This window comes from Bubalus bubalis, chromosome 14, assembly GCF_019923935.1.
Source record: "Bubalus bubalis isolate 160015118507 breed Murrah chromosome 14, NDDB_SH_1, whole genome shotgun sequence".
NCBI classification, from domain to species: domain Eukaryota; kingdom Metazoa; phylum Chordata; class Mammalia; order Artiodactyla; family Bovidae; genus Bubalus; species Bubalus bubalis.
This window is the reverse complement of record NC_059170.1, coordinates 4,228,675-4,251,145: the sequence shown is the minus strand read 5'-3', so window position 1 is coordinate 4,251,145 and position 22,471 is coordinate 4,228,675. Positions and strand designations below refer to the sequence as shown.

The following is a 22,471-nucleotide window of genomic DNA, read 5'->3' as shown; positions in this document are numbered from 1 at the left end:
GGGAAGTCCCTGTTTTGAAATTTAAAAACACAAGGTCTAGGGCGAGTGTCCCCAGCCTCCGTGCCAAGGACCATACTGCCTGTCAGATCAGCAGCGGCATTAGGTTAGAAATAAAGTGAACAATAAATATAATGCACTTGAATAATCCTGAAACCATCCCTCCAAATCCTATTTTTCTGTGGAAAAATGGTCTTCCATGAAATTGGTCTCTGGTGCCAAAAGGTTGTTGTTCAGTCACTAAGTCACGTCCAACTCTTTTGCAACCTCATAGACTGCAGCACGCCAGGCTTCTCTGTCCTTCACTGACTCCTGGACTTTGCTCAAACTCGTGTCCATTGAGTCGGTGATGCCATCCAACCATCTCATCCTCTGTCATCCCCTTATCCAGCCCTCAGTCTATCCCAGCCTGAGAGTCTTTTCTAATGACTTGACCGAAAAGGATGGGGACCCCTGATGTAGGGGATAGACTGGGTTTGGATCCTGACTCCCTTCCAACAGGAGTATGACCTCAGGCTGGTTACTTGACCTCTCTTTAATAGTTAATTGCTTGTAGCTGTGTAACAGATTACCTCAAAACTTAGCAGCTGAAAAGAACACATTTATTATCTCACAGTCTGAGTTGGAAAGCCAGGAGCAGCTTAACTGGGGCCTCTGCTCAGGGTTACTCATGGGGCTGTGATCAAGGAGGCAGCCGAGAGGCTGCTGAAGGCCTGACGGGGTGGGATCCCCTTCCAGGCAAAATCAGCAGCTGTTGGCAGGACTCGGTTCTCCCTGGGCTGTGGACTGAGGACCTCAGGTCCTCACTGTCTGAGGCCAGATGCCACCTTCAGTTCCAAATGGAGTTTATCAAGTAGGCTGGTGGAAAATTGAGTCTGGAATTCAGGGGTAGGATCCAGGGCAGGCAGGTGATATAAACATGGGTGTCCTGGGCACGTAGATAGTATTTAAGTGATTGGGTGTGGTCACCAAGGAAGCCAGGGCAGATGGAAAAGAGGTCCAAGAGCTAAGCCTGAGGGTATCCTAGTGTTGGGAAGATGAGGAGGAACCAGAGATAGATGGTGAGGAGAGGCCAGTGGAAAAGAAGTGACTTGGGGGCCTGGGGCCAGTGAAGGAAGCGTGTCAGGAAAATAGGAAGGCTTAACCCGCTGGTGCTGCTGACCGTTCCAGTGAAATGACCATGGACTATTGACCGCTGATTTAATAAGGACCTGGGGTCACTGATGACTTTGACAGGGTAGCATCGCTGGGCATGAAAGCTGATGGGAGTGAGTTCAAGACAGAATGGGAGGGTAGAGGCATGGGAGAAGGTGGATACATACAGTACTTCAAAGAGTTTCGCTGTAAAGGAAAACAGAAATAAGGCAATCGCTGAAGGGGGAATTGTAGGATTCACAATTATGTTTGAGATAGGAGAAGCAACTGCGTGTTTGTATTTTGATCAGAATTGTCTAGTAGAGAAGGCTGGGTGATGTCTTGAGAAGGTGGGAGGGAATGGAGGGGGTACATCTAAGAAAGGAACAGGGTGGTTTTTGAAGTACCACGAGGCAAAGCCAAGTGAGCACAGGGGCCCTGATGCTGGTGGGGCAGGTGTTGTGGTAAGAGTTCATGGCAGCTCCTTCTAGCTGTTTCTTTGTTTCTCCCCAAATAGGAAGAAAGGCTGGGAGAAGAGAGAGGGTGGCCGGAGGAGGCGCTGGGAGTTTAAGGAGAGAGAGGGCATCTGGAAGAGTCTAGAGTGGAGGACAAGGTGAAATGAACTCTGGCGTCCAGGCAGTGACGGTCATGGTCTGCAGTGCCTGTATGTTTTTCTGTGGCCACATTTGTGGGCATGGAGGAAACAGAGCGTTGGATTTAACCAGCTTGGGTGGGTGGGTGATGCTGGCCTGTGGGATTTAAGCTGGGGAGGGGGAAGAGGGAGCATGTCAAGGGAAAGGCAAAAGTGAAAAAAAAGGTGGAAAGGCAAAGGATCGTGGGTGGCAGGTGGGATGTGGGGTTACTGGAGTCGGAGCTAGAGAAGACAGTGTGAAAAGGGGGTGCCTGAGCCTGAGACAGTGCCGGTGGGAGGCTGGGCTACAGTTACTAGCAGTCGGAGGGCTAAGGGCCATGGTTCCAGGACTGGGCATCACCTGGGCCTGGTCAGACATGCGGGTCTCTGGCCCCACCCGAGACCTGCTGGTCAGAATCTCTGGGGGTGGAGCCAGCAATCTGTGTTCTCATCAGCCCGACCCCCAGCTTTCTGATGAGCACGCAGGTCTGAGAACCACAGCTCTAGGGTAAAATGGCCTGTGGAGGAGGACAGTGTCCCAGGACCAGAAGAGCTGGAGAAACTGAGAAGTCAGCAAGGCCAGAGCACCGTTTGAGGGGGATGAAATTGCTGGAAATGAAGACGGGGTACGGCAGAATAAAGTGCCCAGACTCAAGACCTACAGTTGCGGAGAAATGAGGACAGTGCCTGGGTGGAGAAGAGTCTAGAAGTGGCAAAAAAAAAAAGTAAAGAAGCCCCCTAACCTGGAGCCCAGTGATACAAGGGTGGAGGGAGACAGGCAGCCCCTCTGAGGGGCATCGAGGGCCAGACCACGGCTGCCCACAGAGGTCCACTGACGCCATGGCGCTTGTGCACGTTACCCTACACGGCAGTGGGGGGACTTGCAGGTGTGATCGCTAATCTCTGGGTGGAATGACTAACGTGGGTTGTCCAGGTGGGCCCAATGTAGCCACAAGCGTCCTTTAAAAGGGTGGCCGGAGACGCAGCCCCAGGGAGAGCGCGGCTCTAAGAGGGCGGCTGGCCCACAGGCCTGGAAGCCGGCCCTCCCCACAAGACCGCAGGAGGGACACGGCCCCGCGGGCACCTCGAGTTGAGCTCAGTGACACCATTTTGGACCTCTGACCTCCAGAGCCGTAAGGTAGCGAATTTGAATCACTTTAAGCCACTGCGTTTGGATCATGTACCATGGCCGTCTGTGAGGGAAGCGGGGGCTTTGGGAGGCGGGTGGGTTTCGGGGTAAAAACACCAGGCACTGGGGCGGGAAAGGCTGCCCATGTGGGGTTTTGCTGACGGTGGGCCATGAGGTGTGGAGAGCAGAGACGCCGCGGCCATGCCTGGGGAGCTGGGGTGGCGCAGGAGCGAGAGATGCGGGGGGCTTGACAGCCTGGCGTCAGGAGGGGTGCAGGACGAAACGGTTCGCGCCGAGGCCGAGGCGGAGGATGCTGGGCCCCCGCTCCTCGGCGCTCAGAGGCGCAGACCCGCTCTGGGCGCCGGGGGCCCCGTCGGAGCAGCCGAGGCGTCCGCGGTGCGGAGGCCGGACCCTCCGCGAGGCCGCGGCGCCCACGCGGGGCCCTGGCCCGCTCCGCGGCGTCTGGAGAGCCGCTGAGAAGGTTGGTCCGGGAGCGGCGCGCCGCAGCTGTGTCTGCAGAGGACCAGATGGAGGCGAGCTGCCGGCCAAGCGCGTCAACAGCGTGACTGGCGGAGCGGGAGCGCCTTGCCCAGGCTCACCTTGTCAAACAGGCTCCCCGGGGCGGCCCCGGGTCGCGTTCGGCTTGTAAACGGCAGCTGGCCGGCCGCCCCGCTCTTCCCTGTCCCCAGGGAGCCGTGGAGCCGAAGCAGCCAGCTTTTTTACGGCGGCAGGGCCACGGGTGACGGCAGGGTGCCAGAAGGCAGATAAGAGCCTGGCGGGCTTGGGTTCCTAGGAAGGATGGTCTTGACTGCCGTCTGCAGCACAGGGAGCTGGCTCGCTCTAGGAGCCAGCCTGGAATCATCCCCGGATGTGTCATTAGAAGTGAATAAAGGGAGACATACGGGACAGGAGTCAGATGTTTGGCTTTTTAAAATGTGTTGAATATTAGGAAATGATGAATTTTCCATGCATTCCGGATGAACCCATTGTTCCTCGTGTCACTTGCGTGTGTGAAACGTGGACGTGTTTGTTCATTCTGCACACACTTCCGGAGGGCCTCCTGAGGGCAGGGTCTGGGCACATGGCACGGAGCCAAAACAGACCGTCCTGGCGCTCATGGAATTTACAGGTGTAGGAGGCAGACGGTAAACAAGCCAGTGGTTGGAACAGTCCACGGGGTCGCAGAGAGTCAGACGAGACTGACAGACACGCACTCAGTATCAGCTCCAGTCCGATTCTGCATCTGTTGGGCTGGGGCGGGGGAGGGGGAGACCCCACATTCTGTGAGGTCAGGGAAGCCTTTTGAGGGTGACATGTTTGATTGAGGACCCGAGAGATGAGGGCGAGCAAGTCCAGGAACCTCGGGGTCAGAGCGTTTCGGCTCTTGGCAAAGCTGAGACAGAGGTGAGATGGATTGGGACAGGGTGAGGAACTCAAGACTGGCTGACCGTGTGGCCAGAGGGAGTCTGGTGAAGCGGTGAGCAGGGAAGGTTGTCGCAAGTCTGGACAGAATTCCAGATCATTCTAAACGGGAAGGGAAGGTCTTGGTCCTGTGGCTGGTGGCTGCTAAGCCTCTCAGACCTAAGTGACTGAGCTGCCTGTTATTTTGAATTTAAAAAGTGATACCAGCGAGATGGCAGAGTAGGAGTCTTCTACTGTCCTTCTCCCATGGAACACTGATGTCATCTTCAGCTTTACTGAGGTGTGACAAGTGAAATTGTAAAATATTTAAAGTGTACATCATGATAAGATGATAAAAACTGTGGAAGGACCCCCCATTAAATGACATCCATTACTGTTATTTATTTATCCTTTTATTTTTGGCTGCACCCTGGGTCTTCCTGGCTGCATGCGGTTTTCTCTCACTACAACGAGCAGGGACTACTCTCTAGTCGCCGTGTCCTGCCTTCTCTTGTTACGGAGCACAGCTCTAGGTGCTCAGACTTCAGTAGTCCAGCTCTCGGACTTAGCTTCTCTGAGGCATGTGGGATCTTCCCGGCCCAGGGATCAAACCCATGTCCCCTGCGTTAAGAGGAAGATTCTTTACCATTGGACCACTCAGGAAGTCCCCTCTGCTACTGTTTTTGAATGCTGTACTGTTAGCTTATTTCAGTGATACAATGGTGATATGCTCTTGGGGCTTCCCAGGTGACTTAGTGGTAGAGAATATGCCTGCCAATGCAGGAGAGGAAGGAGACTTGGGTTCGATCCTGGGTTGGGAAGATACCCTGTAGTAGGTAATGGCAGCCTGCTCCCGTATTCTTGCCTGAAAAATTCCATGGACAGAGGAGCCTGGCGGGCTACAGTCCGTGGGGTTGCGGAGTCAGACAGGACGGAGCGTACATGCACTCAGTATTAACTCCAGTCACTGTGTTTTACTTGAGATCCTCAGAACTACAGCTGAAGTTTTGTACCCTTGTACCAACCCCTCACTGTTTCCCTCACCCTCGGAAACCACTTTTTCTGTTTCTAAGATTTTGATTTCATTTTCTTTCATAGATTCCATATGTAAGTAAAACCATGCAATGTATGTGGGTCTCTGTGTTTGTCTTATTTCATCAGCACAATGTCCTCCAGTTTCATAGTTTTATTTTATTTTTATTATTTTTTTAACACCAAAAACATTTTGTATTGAGACATAGCCGATTAACAGGGTTAAGATGGTTTCAGGTGAACAGTGAAGGGACTCAGCCACACATATACATGCATCCATTCTTCTCCAAACCCCCCTCCAGTTCAGGCCGGCACAGAACATCAAGCAGAGTTCATGTGCTCTACAGTAGGTTTTTGTTATCCATTTTAAACAAAGCACTGTGTACATAAGTGATCTTCCCAAAACTAGGAGATAGTTCCCTTAACTATCTCTTCCCCTCCTCCCCACCCCTGCAACCATGAGTTTAGTTTCTAAGTCTATAAGTCCCTTTCTGTTTTGTAAGTAAGTTCATATGTATCATTTCTTTCTAGATTCCTCATATAAAGGATGTCATATGTTTCTCCTTCTCTGACTTGCTTCACACAGTATGACACTCTCTGGGTCCATCCATGTTGCTGCAGATGGACTTACTTCATTCTTTTTGACGGCTGAGTGATATTCCGTTGTCTATATGTGTGTGCATTCATACATATGCACCAGCTCTTCTTTATCCACTCCTGTGCTGATGGAGGTTTGGGTCATTTCCGTGTTTGGACCATTGTAAACAGTGCTTCAGTGAACACTGGAGTGCGTCTGTCTTTTTGGGCCACGTTTTGCTCTGGATACATGCCCAGGAGTGGGATTGCAGGGTCCTATGGTAGCTGTTTTTCGTTTTTCTAAGGAGCCTCCATACTGTTCTGCATAGTGGTTGTACCAATTTACAGTCCCACCCACACACAGGAGGGTTCCCTTCTCTCCATACCCTCTCCAGGGTGTACTGTTTGCGGATGTTCTGATGGTGGCCACGCCGACCGGGGTGAGGTGATCTCCTTGCAGTCGTGAGTCGCGTCTCTGTGATCAGCGACTTTGAGCGTCCCCCCGTGCGCCCATTCGCCGTGTGTGTGTCCTCTTTAGAGAAACGTCTGTTTGCTCTTCTGCCCGTTTCTTTGAGTGGGTTGCTTGTTTTGATGCTATTAAGTGTCATAAGCTGTTTGTAAATTTGAGACTAATCCCTTATCAGTCACATCACATTTGCAGATATTTTCTCCCAATCTGTAGGTTATGTTTTTATTTATGGTTTCCCTTGCTGTGCAAAAGCTTGTAAGTAGGTCCCATTTGTTAGTTTTTGCTTTTATTTCCATTATTCTGGGAGAGGGATTAAAAATGATGTTGCTGTGATTTATGTCAGAGAATACTCTGCCTATGTTTTCCTCTAAGAGTTTTATAGTGTCCAATCTAACATTTAGGTCATTAACCCAATTTGAGCTTGCTTTTGTGTATGGAGTTAAGGCATGATCTAATTTCATTTTTTTACATGTGGCTGTCCAGTTTCCCCAGCAGCATTTGTTAAAGAGACCGTCTTTCCAGCATTCTGTAGTCTTGTCTCCTTTGTTATAGATGAATTGACTAGGTTCATGGGCTTATTTCTGGGTTTTCCATCCTATTCCATTGGTCTATATTTCTATTTTTCTGCCAGCACTATACTGTTTTGATGACTGTAGATTTGTAGTATAGTCTGGGAGCCTGATTCTTCCAGCTCCTTTTTTTTTTTTTTTCTTTTTCAGGATTCCTTTGGCTATTTGGGGTCTTTTATGTCTTCATACAAATTTTGAGATTTTTTTGTTCTAATTCTGTGAAAAATGCTATTGGTAATTTGATAGGGATTGCATTGAATCTGTAGATTACCTGGGTAGCATAGCCATTTTGACAATATTGATTCAATCTGTGAACACAGTATATCTTTCCATCTGTTTGTCTTTAGTTTCTTTCATCAGCATCTTATAGTTTTTGCAGTACAGGTCTTTTGTCTCCTTAGGTAGGTTTATTCCTAGATATTTTATTGTTTTTGATGCAATGGTAAATGGAATTGCATCTTGAATTTCTCTTTATGGTCTTTTATCGTTAGTATATAGAAATGCATTAAACTTCCGTGTTCAGTTCAGTCGCTCAGTTGTGTCCAACTCTTTGCAACCCCATGAACTGCAGCACGCCAGGCCTCCCTGTCCATCACCAACTCCCAGAGTGCACACAAACCCATGTCCATTGAGTAGGTGATGCCATCCAACCATCTCATCTTCTGTTGTCCCCTTCTCCTCCTGCCCTCAATCTTTCCCAGCATCAGGATCTTTTCAAATGAGTCAGCTCTTCACATGAGGTGGCCAAAGTATTGGAGTTTCAGCTTCAACATCAGTCCTTCCAGTGAACACCCAGGACTGATCTCCTTTAGGATGGACTGGTTGGATCTCCTTGAAGTCCAAGAGACTCTCAAGAGTCTTCTCCAACACCACAGTTGAAAAGCATCAATTCTTCGGTGCTCAGCTTTCTTTATAATCTAACTCTCACATCCATACATGACCACTGCAAAAACCATAGCCTTGACTAGACTGACCTTTGTTGGCAAAGTAATGTCTCTGCTTTTTAATATGGTATCTAGGTTGGTCATAACTTTCCTTCCAAGGAGTAAGCATCTTTTAATTTCATGGCTGTGCTCACCATCTGCAGTGATTTTGGAGCCCAGAAAAATAAAGTCAGCCATTATTTCCACTGTTTCCCCATCTATTTCCCATGAAGTGATGGGACCAGATGCCCTGATCTTAGTTTTCTGAATGTTGAGCTTTAAGCCAACTGTTTCACTCTCCTCTTTCACTTTCATCAAGAGGCTCCTTAGTTCCTCTTCACTTTCTGCCATAAGGGTGGTGTCATCTGCATATCTGAAGTTATTGCTATTTCTCCCGGCAATCTTGATTCCAGCTTGTGTTTCTTCCAGCCCAGCATTTCTCATGATGTACTCTGCATAGAAGTTAAGTAAGCAGGGTGACAATATACAGCCTTGACGTACTCCTTTTCCTATTTGGAACCAGTCTGTTGTTCCATGTCCAGTTCTAACTGTTGCTTCCTGACCTGCATACAGGTTTCTCAAGAGGCAGATCAAGTGGTCTGGTATTCCCATCTCTTTCTGAATTTTCCACCGTTTATTGTGATCCACACAGTCAGAGGCTTTGGCACAGTCAGTAAAGCAGAAATAGATGTTTTTCTGGAACTCTCTTGCTTTTTTGATGATCCAGCAGATGTTGGCAATTTGATCTCTGGTTCCTCTGCCTTTTCTAAAACCAGCTTGAACATCAGGAGGTTCACGGTTCACATATTGCTGAAGCCTGGCTTGGAGAATTTTGAGCATTACTTCACTAGCATGTGAGATGAGTGCAATTGTGCGGTAGTTTGAGCATTCTTTGGCATTGCCTTTCTTTGGGATTGGAATGAAAATGGACCTTTTCCAGTCCTGTGGCCACTGCTGAGTTTTCCAAATTTGCTGGCATATTGAGTGCAGCTTCTGTGTATTAACTTTGGAACCTGCAACTTTACCAAATTCATTGCGTTCTGTCCTCAGGTAACTTCACCATTCTTCTCGTGTATTGTTCACCTCTGTTTGTTCTTTAGTTCTTCTGGGTCATTGGTAAACATTTCTTGCATCTTCTCAATCTTGGCCTTTATTCTTTTTCCAAGATCCTGATTCATTTTCACTGTCATTCTGAATTCTTTTTCTGGGAGGTTGCCTATCTCCACTTTGTTTTTCTGGGCATTTATCTGTTCCTTCATCTGGGACATAATCCTATTTCTTTTCATTGGTGTTAGTTCTGGAGGCTTATGGGATTGTAGTTCTTATTCCTTCTGTCTGACCTTTGGTGGATGAGGATAAGAGGCTTGTGCAAGCTTCCTCATGGTAGGGATTGGCTGTGGGGAAAGCTGGGTCTTGCTGTGGTGGGCAGGCCATGCTCAGTAAAACTTGAATTCAGTCCTACGATGGTGGAGGCTGTGCTCCCTCCCTGTTTGGCCTGAGCAACCCAGTCCTGGAGTCTGTCGGCTTCTATAGTAGGGCTATTGGTACCTCCAAGAGGGCACGTGCTGAGACGCATCTCCCACAACTGCCACCGCCAGTGCCCCCACCACTGTGGCAGGCCGCTGCCAGCCCACCCTTCTGCAGGAGACCCTCAGACACTCACAGGTAGGTCTGGCTCAGTCTCCTGTGGGGTCGCTGCTCCTCTCCCCTGGGTCCTCGTGTACACAAGACCCTGTTGGTGCCCTCCAAGAGTCTCTGTTTCCTCTAGTCCCATGGAAGCTCTGCAATCAAATCCCACGGGCCCTCAGTCAGATTCCCTGGGGATTCCCCGTCCCCTGGCTGGGTCCCCAGGCTGGGGAGCCTGATGTGGGGCTAGAATCCTCACGGCAGTGCCAGAACTCCTCTGGTATTACTGTTCTCCAGTTTGTGAGTTGCCCACCCAGCACGTATAGGATTTGATTTTATTATAATTGTTCCCCTCCTACCATTTCGGTGTGGCTTCTCCTTTGTCCTTGGACGTGAGGTATCTTTTTTTCGTGGGTTCCAGTGTCCCTGTCGATGGTCGTTCAGCAGCTCGTTGTGATTCTGGTGCTCTGTCAGGAGAAGATTGCATGCACGCCCTTCTACTCTGCCGTCTTAATCTCCTCCAGTTTCACAGATCTTAATATATCAAGATACCACGTGGTATGTCTTAACTATGCACTTTGTCGATCATGCCTTCATAAATTTGGGGAAAAAATAAATGCAAAGGGAAGCCACTGTGCAGACAGGGAGGGCAGGAATGAACCAGGGCAGCCGGGGGCTAAAGGCAAAGGTGGCCCAGTGGGCCCGAGGCAGAGCTGGGATTCTAGAGATGGAGCCACCAAAGCTTGCTGATGTTGGAGGCCCAGGGACAGTGAGAGATTCAGGGCCACTCCCAGCTGCTTAGATGGTGGTGTCATAAAACAGGGTGTGCTAGAGGGTTGGGGCTAGGCACTGGAGAGAGGAGATTGGAAATTAGGAAGCTTGGGGGTGTGTGGAGCTAGAGATGCCTCCTGATTCTCAGAGTGAAGAAGTCACACAGGCAGGTGCGTGAATCTGGAGCAGGTATGTGAGGGTGTGTGAAATCCGGTGCCAAGATGGTCCTATGAATGCTTTTCCTCAAGAGCTGTCCTGAAGGTATTAATTGCAGAGAGCTCTCGATCAGATCTCCATGGCAGCCCTGACTTTTTGAGAACCAGTGAAAACCAGCAGCCTTGTGATCTGGGGTGTTTCATCAGCAGCTCATAGAAAACCCTCAGCTGCTCCCTCTGACCCCCACTTAAAAAAAAAAAAAGCTAAGATCCGATTATCACCGTACTTTGGAGTTCAATGCAGAGTTTTATTTTTTGGCTGTGCTGGTACTAGGTTGCTGCACGCGGGCTTTCTCGTGCAGCGGTGAGTGGGGGCTGCTGTGTGATCCGGCCCGTGGGCTTCTCATCGCAGTGGCTTCTCTCGCAGCGGAGCACGGGCTCGAAGGCGTGTGGGTTTCCGTAGCTGTGGCGCACCAGTTTAGTCGTCCCAAGGCATGTGGAGTCTTCCAGACCGGGGATCGAACCTGTGTCCTCTGCATTGGCAGGTGGATTGTTTTAAAAAACTTGTGAGTGTGGGTATGTGTGTGTGTTTCTTACTTGTGTCTGACTCGCTGTGACCCCATGGATTGTAGCCCGCCAGGCTCCTCTGTGCATGGAGTTCTCCAGGCAAGAATACTGGAGTGGTTTTTCATTCCCTTCTTCAAGGATCTTCCTGACCTAGGGATCAAACCTGAGTCTCCTGCACTGCGGGCAGATTCTTTACTGTCTGAGCTGCCAGGGAAGCCCTTTTATTTTTAATTGGAGGATAATTACTTTACAGTGTTGTGTTGGTCTCTGCCATATATTAACGTGAATCAGTCAGAGTTATACGTATGTTACCTCCCTCTTGAACCTACCTCCCGCCCCATTCTGCTCCTTTAGGTTGTCACAGAGCACGAGGCTGAGTTCCTGTGTTGTGTAGCAACTTCCCACTAGCTGTCTGTTTTCAATATGGTAATGTATGTATTTCAATGCTACTCTCTCAGTTTGTCCCACTCTCTCCTGGCAGGCAGATTCTTAGCCACTGGACCACCAGGGAAGTCCCAGTGCAGAATTTGAGTTTAAAATCTCTAGTAAACCAAGAATTCCCCAAAATCCTGCAGTGAAGCAAGGGTTTCCATCTCTTTGGTGATAACTCTGTATTAAGCCATTTACCTAGACAGCATATTAAAAAGCAGAGACATTACTTTGCCAACAAAGGTCCATCTAGTCAGGTCAGATCAGATCAGTCGCTCAGTCATGTCCGACTCTTTGCGACCCCATGAATCGCAGCACGCCAGGCCTCCCTGTCCATCACCAACTCCCGGAGTTCACTCAGACTCACATCCATCGAGTCAGTGATGCCATCCAGCCATCTCATCCTCTGTCGTCCCCTTCTCCTCCTGCCCCCAATCCCTCCCAGCATCAGAGTCTTTTCCAATGAGTCAACTCTTCGCATGAGGTGGCCAAAGTACTGGAGTTTCAGCTTTAGCATCAGTCCTTCCAAAGAAATCCCAGGGCTGATCTCCTTCAGAATGGCCTGGTTGGATCTCCTTGCAGTCCAAGGGACTCTCAAGAGTCTTCTCCAACACCACAGTTCAAAAGCATCAATTCTTCGGCGCTCAGCCTTCTTCACAGTCCAACTCTCACATCCATACATGACCACAGGAAAAACCATAGCCTTGACTAGACGAACCTTTGTTGGCAAAGTAATGTCTCTGCTTTTGAATGTGCTATCTAGGTCGGTCATAACTTTCCTTCCAAGGAGTAAGCGTCTTTTAATTTCATGGCTGCAGTCACCATCTGTAGTGATTTTGGAGCCCATCTAGTCAAGGCTATGGTTTTTCCAGTGGTCATGTATGGATGTGAGAGTTGGACTGTGAAGAAAGCTGAGTGCCAAAGAATTGATGCTTTTGAACTGTGGTGTTGGGGAAGACTCTTGAGAGTCCCTTGGACTGCAAGGAGATCCAACCAGTCCATCCTAAAGGACAGATCAGTCCTGGGTGTTCATTGGAAGGAATGATGCTGAAGCTGAAACTCCAATACTTTGGCCACCTGATGTGAAGCGTGGACTCATTGGAAAAGACCCTGATGCTGGGAAAGATTGAGGGCAGGAGGAAAAGTGGACGACAGAGGATGAGATGGTTGGATAGCATCACCAACTCACTGAACATGGGTTTGGGTGGACTCCAGGAGTTGGTGATGGACAGGGAGGCCTGGCATGCTGCAGTTCATGGGGTCACAAAGAGTTGGACATGACTGAGCGACTGAACTGAACTGAAGCCATTTACCAAGCTGGACTTCTGAATTTTACTGGAAAAGTGGAAGCAGAGATAGTTTAGAGTGGGAAGCCCTCTTTGGAGGAAGCTTGGTCCAGTTCATCGCAGCCCCCAGGGCTCCTCAACAAGAGAAACTACTCTGCTTTCGTTTCTTGATGATACCTGTGGTCTGTGCCTCCATCACAAGGTTATTTCATGGTCAACCTGCTCTTGCCAGGAAACCTGTTTCCTTCCCTTCTGTGAACCTGAAGAGGTTGTGTAGGAGTCAGCGTTGTTTTCTCCTGGAAGCCCTGTTCCTTCTTAATCTCCCACGTGTTATAAACTGGTGTTACACTTCTCCTTTTCAGCACAGATGTATGCACCTCTCTGCTGCAGGGAGCAAGGAACATCAGCAGAAGTGCAGAGTCTCCCCCAGGAGGGGAGGTCGGATGCCCCAGGGTGTGTTTCCCTATTGTTTCAGGATTTGAAAGTTGGATAAGTTCAAGATTGCAGCTTGAACTAGTTAACTAGTTGGCTAACTGGCTATCCAGTTAGAAAAATTTAAGACCTGTCGTCAAAGCTCTGAATGCTTCCTGCCAGATATTGGGGAATTGAAGCCCAGCTTTGACTATTAGTTTCCCAATGTTTCAACTAGTAGATGTATTAATAGTTAACAGGTATTAAGCTCTGTCTGTGAAATGGGGACTATTCTTATCTTCATTTTACATCTGGGGAAACTGAGGCACAGGCTGAATTTGTTTACCAAGCATAGCTCACATAAATGTAGAACAGATTTATTTTTTAAAGTCATATAGTTTTATCTATATAGGTTTATATTTTGTTTTCTGCTTCAGGTGATTCTAGGTCCTATTCAGGAAAAGGGGCATGAGGTCTTCAGAAAGTGAGTGAATTTAAAGAGAGCCAAGTATATACAGGCACAGCAAAAATCGTGAGGGGGCCGAGTTGCTGCTAGGGTGAGTGTGTGGGTGGGGGGGGTGTTCCTGGAAAATATTTCTTGTGGGACTCTTGTATTTATAAGTGATTTGAGTCATACTCAAATCAGGATTTCATGGGCTTCTCCAGTGGCTCAGCGGTAAAGAACCTGCCTGCAATGCAGGAGACGCGGGTTTGTTCCTTGGGTCGGGAAGATCCCCTGGAGGAAGGCGTGGCAACTCACTCCAGTAATCTCACTGGGAAAATCCCATGGACAGAGGAGCCTGGCAGGCTATGGTCCATGGGGTTGCAAAGAGTCAAACACAACTGAAGCAGCTGAGCATGTGCACACGCAAATCAATATTTCAGCCCCGTTCTTTTGGCCCAATCCCATACGATCCTGCAAAAACAAAAATCCTGTGCTGGCTGTTAGGAGCAATCTGCTCACCAGGAATCTCTTCTGGAAACTGGCTGGGCCCTCTAGGTGTAGGTCCTGGAGCTCTTTGGGACATCTGGCTAACCTTGGGCCCCAAAGGAAATGGATGAGATGACCTCCCCCCAGAGGGGGGGACTAGGGGCATTTCAAGCCAGTACTCATGCAGGACCCTGTGTATGCTTAGGATGCCCTACCCACGTGGAACAGCTGGTTCCAGGCACTGGCAGGGGCTTGGGAGGTCCCCAAGAAGGTATCCCAAATGCAGGGTATGGTGGGGTGGAGTGGTCCCTGAAGCACAGGGCCTGGGGCAGGGACCCTGTTCCCCTGGGGTTTAGGGGATGTGCTGAAGAGTGGGATGACCTTTGAACTGTATTAAGACTCTCAATAGCAACCTTTCCCAAACTTCATAGATGCTTTAGCTATAAGGAGAAAAAACTGTTATAAAGAGGAAGCCAGCCATAAAATTCTAGTTTTTATAATATCTAATTCTGCTTGTGGGTTTGATGGTAAAAAATAATTTGGGGGAACTTGGGGATTTTGTTCACGCAGGAGACTGTTTTGCTTCCAGGTGACCAGCTCAGCCCAGTTCACGTAAGAGCTGTGGGACCCCCTGCGAGCTGGCCTAAGTGGACACTGAATCTGTTCACCTGGATGCTGCTTCTGGAGGAGTCCAGAGACTCAAGATAGCAGAGCTGCAGTGGGGGAGCAGGGGGGTTAGGACAGACCCGGAGTGAGTGCACGGCTGTGTCACCTTGGACTTCTGATTCAGAGGTCAGTGTTCCTTCCACACAGCCTCCTCAAACCGTCGGCATCTCCAGAGCACTGGGGGTGGTGGTTTAGTCTCCAGGTCGTGTCTGATTCTTAGGACCCCATGGACTATGGCCCACCAGGCTCCGCTGTCCATGGGATTTCCCAGGCAAGAATACTGGAGTGGGTTGTCATCTCCTTCTCCAGGGGATCTTCCGGACCCAGGGATCAAACCTGGGTCTCCTGCAGTGCAAGTGGATTCTTTACCACTGAGCCACCTGGGAAGCCCTCTCCAGAGTGTTAGGAATGTCTTTTGTATGCTAATGAGATGATTGGTGGTTGGGGGCCCCTAGAGAGCTGCCGGAAGGGGGCTGGCTGCTGAAAGAGGCATGATTGGAGGGTTGGAATTGTCAGCCCCAGATTCACCAATGGCCTGTGATTTAATCAATCACATATACATAATGAAACTGCGGGAAAAATTTCTAAAGGACTGGGCGTGGAGAGCTTCTGAGTTGGTGAATCGAGTGCTGGGCAGGGAGGGTGATGAGCCCAGAGAGGGCAGAGAGGCTTCGAGCCCCTTCTCCAATCTTGCCCTATGCATCTCTTCCATCTCTTCATCTACTCCAGAGTTGTATCCTTTATAACAAATCTGTAAATATAAAGTGATTAGGATTTCCCTCTTCCCTCATAGCTCAGTTGGTAAAGAATCTGCCTGCAATGCAGGAGACTCTGGTTCGATTCCTGGATCAGGAAGATCCCCTGGAGAAGGGAAAGGCTACCCACTCCAGTATTCTTGTCTGGAAAATCCCATGGACAGAGGAGGCTGGAAGATGCCCAGTCCATGGGGTCGCAAGAGCTGGACACAACTTAGCGACTAAACCAACTACCACCAGTGGTTAAGAAAGTGCCTGCAATGCGGGGACCTGGGTTCAATTCCTGGTCAGGGAACTAAGACCCCCTGCACCCTGCACTGCAACCACTGAGCCATGAGCCGCAACAGAAGATCCCGCCTGACGCAACGAAAATCCTGCGCGTGGCTACTAGGACCTGACACAGCCTAACAAGTAGTTCTTTAAGTGATAATATCAGAGGTTAGAAGCAAAATGGGTAAGTGCCGATCTCACAGGGCTGAGACGAGCAGGAGAGCCACACACGGTTCATGCACACACACAAAATAGTCCCTGCTGTTACATGAACTCAAAATGGAAAGGGGTATTTGAGCAGCATCTCTAGAGAAGAAGAGACACACCCAAGGAGCCGTTGCTTTCAACAGTTTTATTGCTAAACTATCATGATACAAGCCGTATAAAAATACTTTACATATAGCAAAAATAAACTACATTAAACTGGAGATTAAAAACGTTTTGCATGGGAATGTGATGTATTCAAACTCCTTTTAACAGTCAAGATTTTCAGAATCTTTAAACCTTCCAGCACCACCCCAGGAGAGAGACTTAATTATTTGTTGGAGAGTTAACAAGGATGTTGTCCACATCTTCTCCCCTCTGAGGACGCTAGAGGCAATAGCGGGGAGTGAGGCTCTTTGACAAGCTGTGTGTCAAGGTGCTCAGCTTGTCCCAACCGCAGCCTCCGTGGGTTCAGGTCAGTCAGCGTGCTGAGAGCACCTGATCGCATCATTTGCATCTAAAGCCCGAACTAGGTAGGCGGAGTTTATTCTAATTGGCCAGCAGCCGCTTAAAGGCAGGGTTTTAATCCTTTCTGTCAGCACTCAACACCCCAGCTTGTATTTTTGAGAGGGGAGCTGGCTTAGGGAGCTCAGCTAGCTCACCAGCCACCAGGAAGGTTTGTATTCAAACAGTTAAGACAGTGGTGTTGGCTGTAACTCAAGACACTCATGAAAACAGAGAGAAACTGATGTTTGGGAGGAGTTTCATGTGACGCTTCTTTTTCTTAGGCAATCAGCTGGAATGCAGGAAAACCACTTGCATTGGCTGGTTTGGCTCCATGAGATTTAATGCCCAAGACCCAAGGTTAAGATGTGTTGAGTACGCCCTAAGGGGCTGGCCCTCCAAGACTGAGTTCAGGAAGGTTTACCCCCGCTTGTCAAAAATGTCCCAACCCCATGCCTCTTGTAAACGTAAAGCAAACAGTTGTTAACCAGACCCTGACATTCTTTCAATTCTGAACAAAATAAAAAGCACTTGGAAAGGGTTTGACATGAAAATAAACAAACTCGAGCCTCCCTTTAGTCCAGAGTGACAAATGAGAACACATCGGCTTCCGATCTGTCTGCACATGACAGCTCCCACGCTGGCCAAGGCTGGCTTCCTGAGAGGGTGGCTTGGCCACTGGATGTAAACAAGAAAGGCTGCGTCCGTGCGTCCCCGTTCTTAGAAGGAGTCGCCTCGATTGGTCGGGGTGGTGTCTCTGCTGGAGAACTCTGGGCGTCCCTCGGGTGACGTGTCTGTCTACCAGGATGGAATCGGCTCAGTAAGCCGCAGCCTGCGCTTCTGTTCTGTGGACGTGAGCCTTTTTAGACTCCCCGTTACAACACAGGCAGTTCTGTCACCTCAGAATCACCTCCTGGGTCACTTACTGGGGCCCGAGACACTTCCCAGTTCTCAGTGACAAGAAGGCGGCTCAGAGCCGAAGCTGGCAGCGTCCGCCGGCAGCACACAGGTGCCTCCGCCTCCCACGAAGCCCTCCCTCCCCTGCCTTTGGACGTGGCTTCTTCCAGGAGACAGGAGACGGGCTCTGAGGTGGGCTTTTTTGTTTTGTTCTCCTGGAATGAGTAACACATCTTCAAGAATACATCCTCTCTCTCAAGAAAAAAAAAAAAAAATCCTCAACAGATATGTAAAAAGAGACATTTGAAAAAGATTTTTAACCACTTATAAATATTTTCTAATTCCAACAAGGATGTGATATTTTGAGGACAGATACAAAGCATAAAAATACAGATAAGAAAATAAAATTTAATACCATAGTCATTAATTTGGGGGTGCCATTATATATTATCAAGCAGCAGTTTTTTTGTACAATACAGGAAGACTCGCAAACTTTGGAAATATACTACATTCAGCAACAGGGTAGATTGCTGTTGGAAGGGTTATCTATTTACACGACCTTGGATGTAGCAAGTGCAAACCTCCATGTAACAGATCCTTCTAACACACGTGCAACACACCCATCCTGACAGTTTACCAGTTTACACATCCTTTTTCTCTCTCTCTGAGGCCCTATTGCCTCTTCCCATACTGAAAATATCTCATGAACGGTTTACTCGGCAAAACTTCCCCCGGCCTCTGTCACTGACTGTCTTGATTGCCGTCGCGCCCTATTACACGTTCTCTGGCCTGTTTACGTCTCAAATCTAATGCTTTTGTTTCTCTTTCCTTTGTTATTTGGTATAGCTGTTTATGAAAGTGCTTCCTATAATACCCAGCTAGGATGTCTTAGAAAAAAAAAGGGTTTGTGAGTGTCTTACAGACACAGGCACATACATCTATACGTAGAGAAATTTGAGCTACTAGGAGGCCCTTTGCACTAACATGGTTAGAATAGTGATGGAAAACGCATTAGTCCCTTTTCACCCCATGCACAATGCAGCTGAGCGACTTGGCTACAATAGCAGGAAGGCACTTGGGTAAAACATTCAGATAACCGAGGAAAGGCCAAATTCCCTCATGTGCAAAAAAAAAAAAAAAAAAAAAGGCTCCCAGCCAGGTCAAGTGAGAATAGGTTGCTCACCAAATGCTTGAGCCCCTTCCCCGTGAAGTCAGTATTGCTGGAGAGTTCTTTGGGTAAAGCTGCTTAGATAAGGAACTTTTTATCCATGAGGAAGAATTTTGCATCCCAGGAAGTTTGCATCCTGCAATGGCGGTCAGCTTCTTACTGACACTCTGTTTGTTGAAAAGAATTTTGCTAAACTCTGCTTGGGGTGGGTGGAGAAGTCCCCCTCCTTGGGGGAAAAGAAATGCTAGGTCCTGACTGAAAGGGTGCAGACAGGTGGCTGCAAAGGCATTCTGATCTTTCTCTGGAGCTCCACACACAGCAGGCCTGGGTCACCAGGTCCTGAGTTCTGGTCCAGCTGTCAAAAGGTTTTCTCTCTCTGGGGAGACTTGACAACAAAGCCAGAACTTAGAAAACCCACGGGGAACCCTTAACTGCCACCTGTCTCAGAGTGATTATCTGCTCTTCCAGGCAGAAGGCCTGAGCAAAGCCTTTTGAAGACTGCTAGGAATATTTACACTCCATGCCGCCTGGGGAGAAACAATTAACATCTGAAAAGGAATCCCTGGCTTGTCCTGGGGTCTCTGCAATTAGTGTAAACAAACATCTGTGTGATTAAAAACCCACCTGCCAAGAACTTGGAGGGTTTTATTTGTTTGCAAAAATTGCTCTAGGGGAGACAGACTCTGGTGGGTGCACTCCGCAGAGATAAACAGGGTGGGGGGGATAAGCTGCGCACCCCTTTTGAGTGGTCTGAGCAGAGTGCATTCAAATTGAGGGCTGTGCAGGGAGTGGGTTTGCTTCTATTTAGGTCACTTTCTTGCTGGATGAAGCAGCTAATGTAGATGGGTCTTTGGGGGTGGGGGAGGGGGCGGGTTTCAGTGGGTCCAGGCAAAGGTAACCAGCGAACTCTGGAGCCAAATCCTGAGCTGTGTCCCACTTTGAGTCTAGGCCGGACAGGGGATTCAGCCTTCTTCCTGGAGGAACCCACCCACTGAAACACTTGGACCTGCCAATGACCACACTTCACTTAACAAAGATACTTGCATGGTTATTTTTTAAGGGGGGGGGGGGCGTAGATTGCTTCAGCCCTTCTGCCATTCCTTCTCAAAATTCAATGCACATGCTTGAGATTCTTCTTAACTACATTATGGAAAAGCACTTGGGCTGTTGGAGAAAAGTAAGTGGAAAGAGCAGAGAGTTGTGAAGCTTGTCCGGCCGCAGTGGATGGTGCTTACCCTGCAGCTGGGGTGATGCCCACCAGTCCCATGCAGGGGGGGAAGGCAGCTGGCCGAGAAGGCCCCCCTCCAGCCAGCTTTTTGAAAGCAGAGAAGGTTGGGGGGAAACAGACACATGTCATAACTTAAGGCCAAGAAGTTTTAACAGGTGAGCTTGTATAAGCCAGATCGGGTTTTTTTTTTTTTTTTTTTTGCTTCAGAAGCAGAAAATCTAAAAACCAAGCTTGAGCTGTGGCCCATCCACGGTGAGGCCCACGTGACCGCTAGGTGAGCATGGGCCGAGTTCTCTGTTTCTCTCCAGCCTGTCAGCTAGGCCACGTTCCTTTGGTTGCTCTGTGGGAGAACCTCCTTTCCTTCAAAAGGTACTAGAGTTGTATTGGTGACCCAAGAAAGTGAAGGCGAAGGCTGGGGTTCAGTTGCCACGCCCCCATCTTCTGTTCCAGCGGGCGGTCTTGATCAGAATGTATCTGGGGTCAGCAGGCACTTAAGGCTTGGATGGGACACCGTCAAAGTCAACGGAGATGCTCTTTGGGATTCAGAGCAAGACCCGGGATGCAGAGAGAGAGGAGGCGAGCTCGGGAATGAAGGTTAGCTTTCAGCGGGTACTTGGCCCTGCCCGCAGCCCCGGGGCAGGGTGGATGCTAGGGTGGAGGGCGAGGGGGCCTGGGAGGCTCCGGGGTCAGCGATGTGGACGGTGTCGTACGAATGACTTCTACGTTTGATTTCGGACGGGAGGTCCTGAAAACTCCTTCCTGATAATTTCATTGACTACAAAAGAAAGAGAAGGGGCAAGTGAGATGGCAGGAAAAACACGAATGTGGTCAGCTTTCTAGAACCTAATTCAAGCGGGCTGTTTTTTAAAACAGGTTTTTGTGCTTTGCGATAATACATTCGACAGCTTTTAACATAAGAAATGCCTTCCCACATTGTGACCCCCCCACCCCCTGAAATGATGCCATTTTGTGGTATGGGTTTGTTAGTGAAAATTGCCCAAATGGTAACTTTTAAAAATTGTGGTGGCAGAAATGGAGCTGGGCCACGGGGCATGATTTAGGGAACACACTCTCCTTTTTATTGAATGCACTGAGGTGCTCGACTTATACCAAACTCTGTCTGTTACTAGGACATCCAGAAAACACCCACTCGGTGACCAAAACACAGCTTGACCCACAAAACCTCCAGCTCTCAAGAGAGGCCTTTAAAAGGAGAGTGGGCGGAGCCACCACCAGGACCAGGCCTCAGTGCAAACAAAACCTCCACCTCTTCAGCACAAGCAGGAATTCCACCCCTCCACCCCTCCTCCCGGGTCACACTATGAGCCTTCTCAAGTACCAGCATCCTCCAGGGACCCTGGAAAGTTCCATCACCCCTTGCCCCAGGAGACTGGGGAATCAGCAGGGAACCAAGAAGGCGATGCCACCCACTAGGGTCAAGGAAATAGCCCTCCTCTCCCCTTCTCCCCGCTTCTCTGAGGCACCAGCTCCTAGAATCAGGACAGGAAGGTCTGAAATAGTGGCGATTACAAAAAGCCTGCCTTCAGTGTTCTTGGGGAAGAGTTGCCATCACGGGCAGCCCGGACGCCAGGCAGGGTTGTGCACCGCCTTAAAGGGTGTGCGTGCACCTTCGTTACTGCAGCTGATGGTGTGGACTGGCCCCAGGCGCAGACCCCCCGGATCCCATCAAAGGGAAGTGGATCTCCCCCCTCCCAGTCCAGCATTGAATTTCTTCCCACAGGCTCCTTCTGCTTCGTTTTCTTATCTCAGTCTTATCCTGAAACTGTAGAGACGGGAGATGAGCAGCGAGGGCTAAGTGTTCAGATGGGTCCAGAGTCCCTCCGTGGTCACACTGGCCCTCCTAGGTTCAGGGTGCTTTTCCCTGGAAAACCCCTGCCAGGCAGCGTGCACTGCCCAGAATAAGGAGAGAGCACATGCACTCTGCCCTGATGCCAAATGAGCCGGGTCTAACCCTCAGCCCCCTCACTGAGCGGGCTGCGTGCCCTCACCTCCCCCAGCCTTGGTTTTCTCGTCTACAGAGTGAGACTCCTTATTGTGTGTGCGCTTCAAGATGGTGAGGATGTTGGGTTCTAATGTGCACGCAGGAGCCTCGCAGGATGCCAGGTGCCCAGCACTGCGTGGCTGTAGCTGTCGGCTGTGACGGGCAGTGATTGTTCCTATGCTTCGTGCTGGACAGGAAGCCCAGTGCTTTGCATCAGTGGGCTCTGCTTTGTGGCAGAAGTGAATCGGCACCCTCCCTGTTCTTCAGATGTGTGCTGAGAGCAGGTGCAGGGAGAGGTCGAGGGTTCAGGGTCCAGAGCCAGGTGACCGGGGCTAAACGCCACCTCTGCCGCTCCCTCACTGGGTGAGCCTCGCCTTAGCGATGGAGCTGCTCCGTGCCTCAGTTTCCCCGTCTGCACATTGTATAGACATGCCCTTCTGTCTACAGTTGTTGAGGCGCTTAAATGAGATAACACAAAATCCCAGTCCCCAGGGTATAGCAGATGTTGGTGTGCAGGGTAGTATGTGCAGATGTCCTATAAGAAAGTGACACCGTGCATCAGAGTGACAACTGGTTCTCAAGTGCAGGAATGGACCCATCGATAGGAACTCATGCGTTCAGCTAACCAGCTCTAACTGGGCACTGACCGTGTGCCAGCCGCCAGCTGACTCCCAGGGGCCCCGAACCAGGAGCTGGATGAGGAAGCCCCCCAACCCCCCTCCCCGGCCTCTGGGAAGCCT

The 22,471-nt window shown here is 49.5% G+C and overlaps 1 protein-coding gene and 1 long non-coding RNA gene across 7 annotated transcripts in view; one reads left to right on the top strand and one right to left on the bottom strand.

Moving 5' to 3' along the window:
• Positions 1-1,908: 1,908 nt before the first annotated feature.
• Positions 1,909-20,997, top strand: LOC123329118. 3 transcript variants are annotated; one of them, XR_006544280.2, is made up of 3 exons: positions 1,909-2,900; positions 20,180-20,323; positions 20,860-20,997. It is a non-coding gene; the product is annotated as an uncharacterized LOC123329118 (long non-coding RNA). The 3 variants fall into 3 exon arrangements; XR_006544281.2 differs by lacking the exon at positions 1,909-2,900 and adding an exon at positions 19,749-19,884; XR_006544282.2 differs by lacking the exon at positions 1,909-2,900 and adding an exon at positions 19,859-20,003.
• NFATC2 (nuclear factor of activated T cells 2) overlaps positions 16,061-22,471 on the bottom strand; it is a 160,656-nt gene continuing 154,245 nt past the window's right edge. For 2 of the 4 annotated variants that reach the window (XM_044927525.2, XM_025263278.3), the window contains one exon: positions 16,061-20,504. Coding sequence is in view for 1 of the 4 variants with exons in the window: in XM_025263278.3 (XP_025119063.1) it covers positions 20,449-20,504 (56 nt within the window). In the remaining 3 variants the exon portion in view is untranslated. The remainder of the gene's footprint in view (positions 20,505-22,471) is intronic. The other 2 variants (XR_006544278.2, XR_006544279.2) reach the window with 2 other exon arrangements.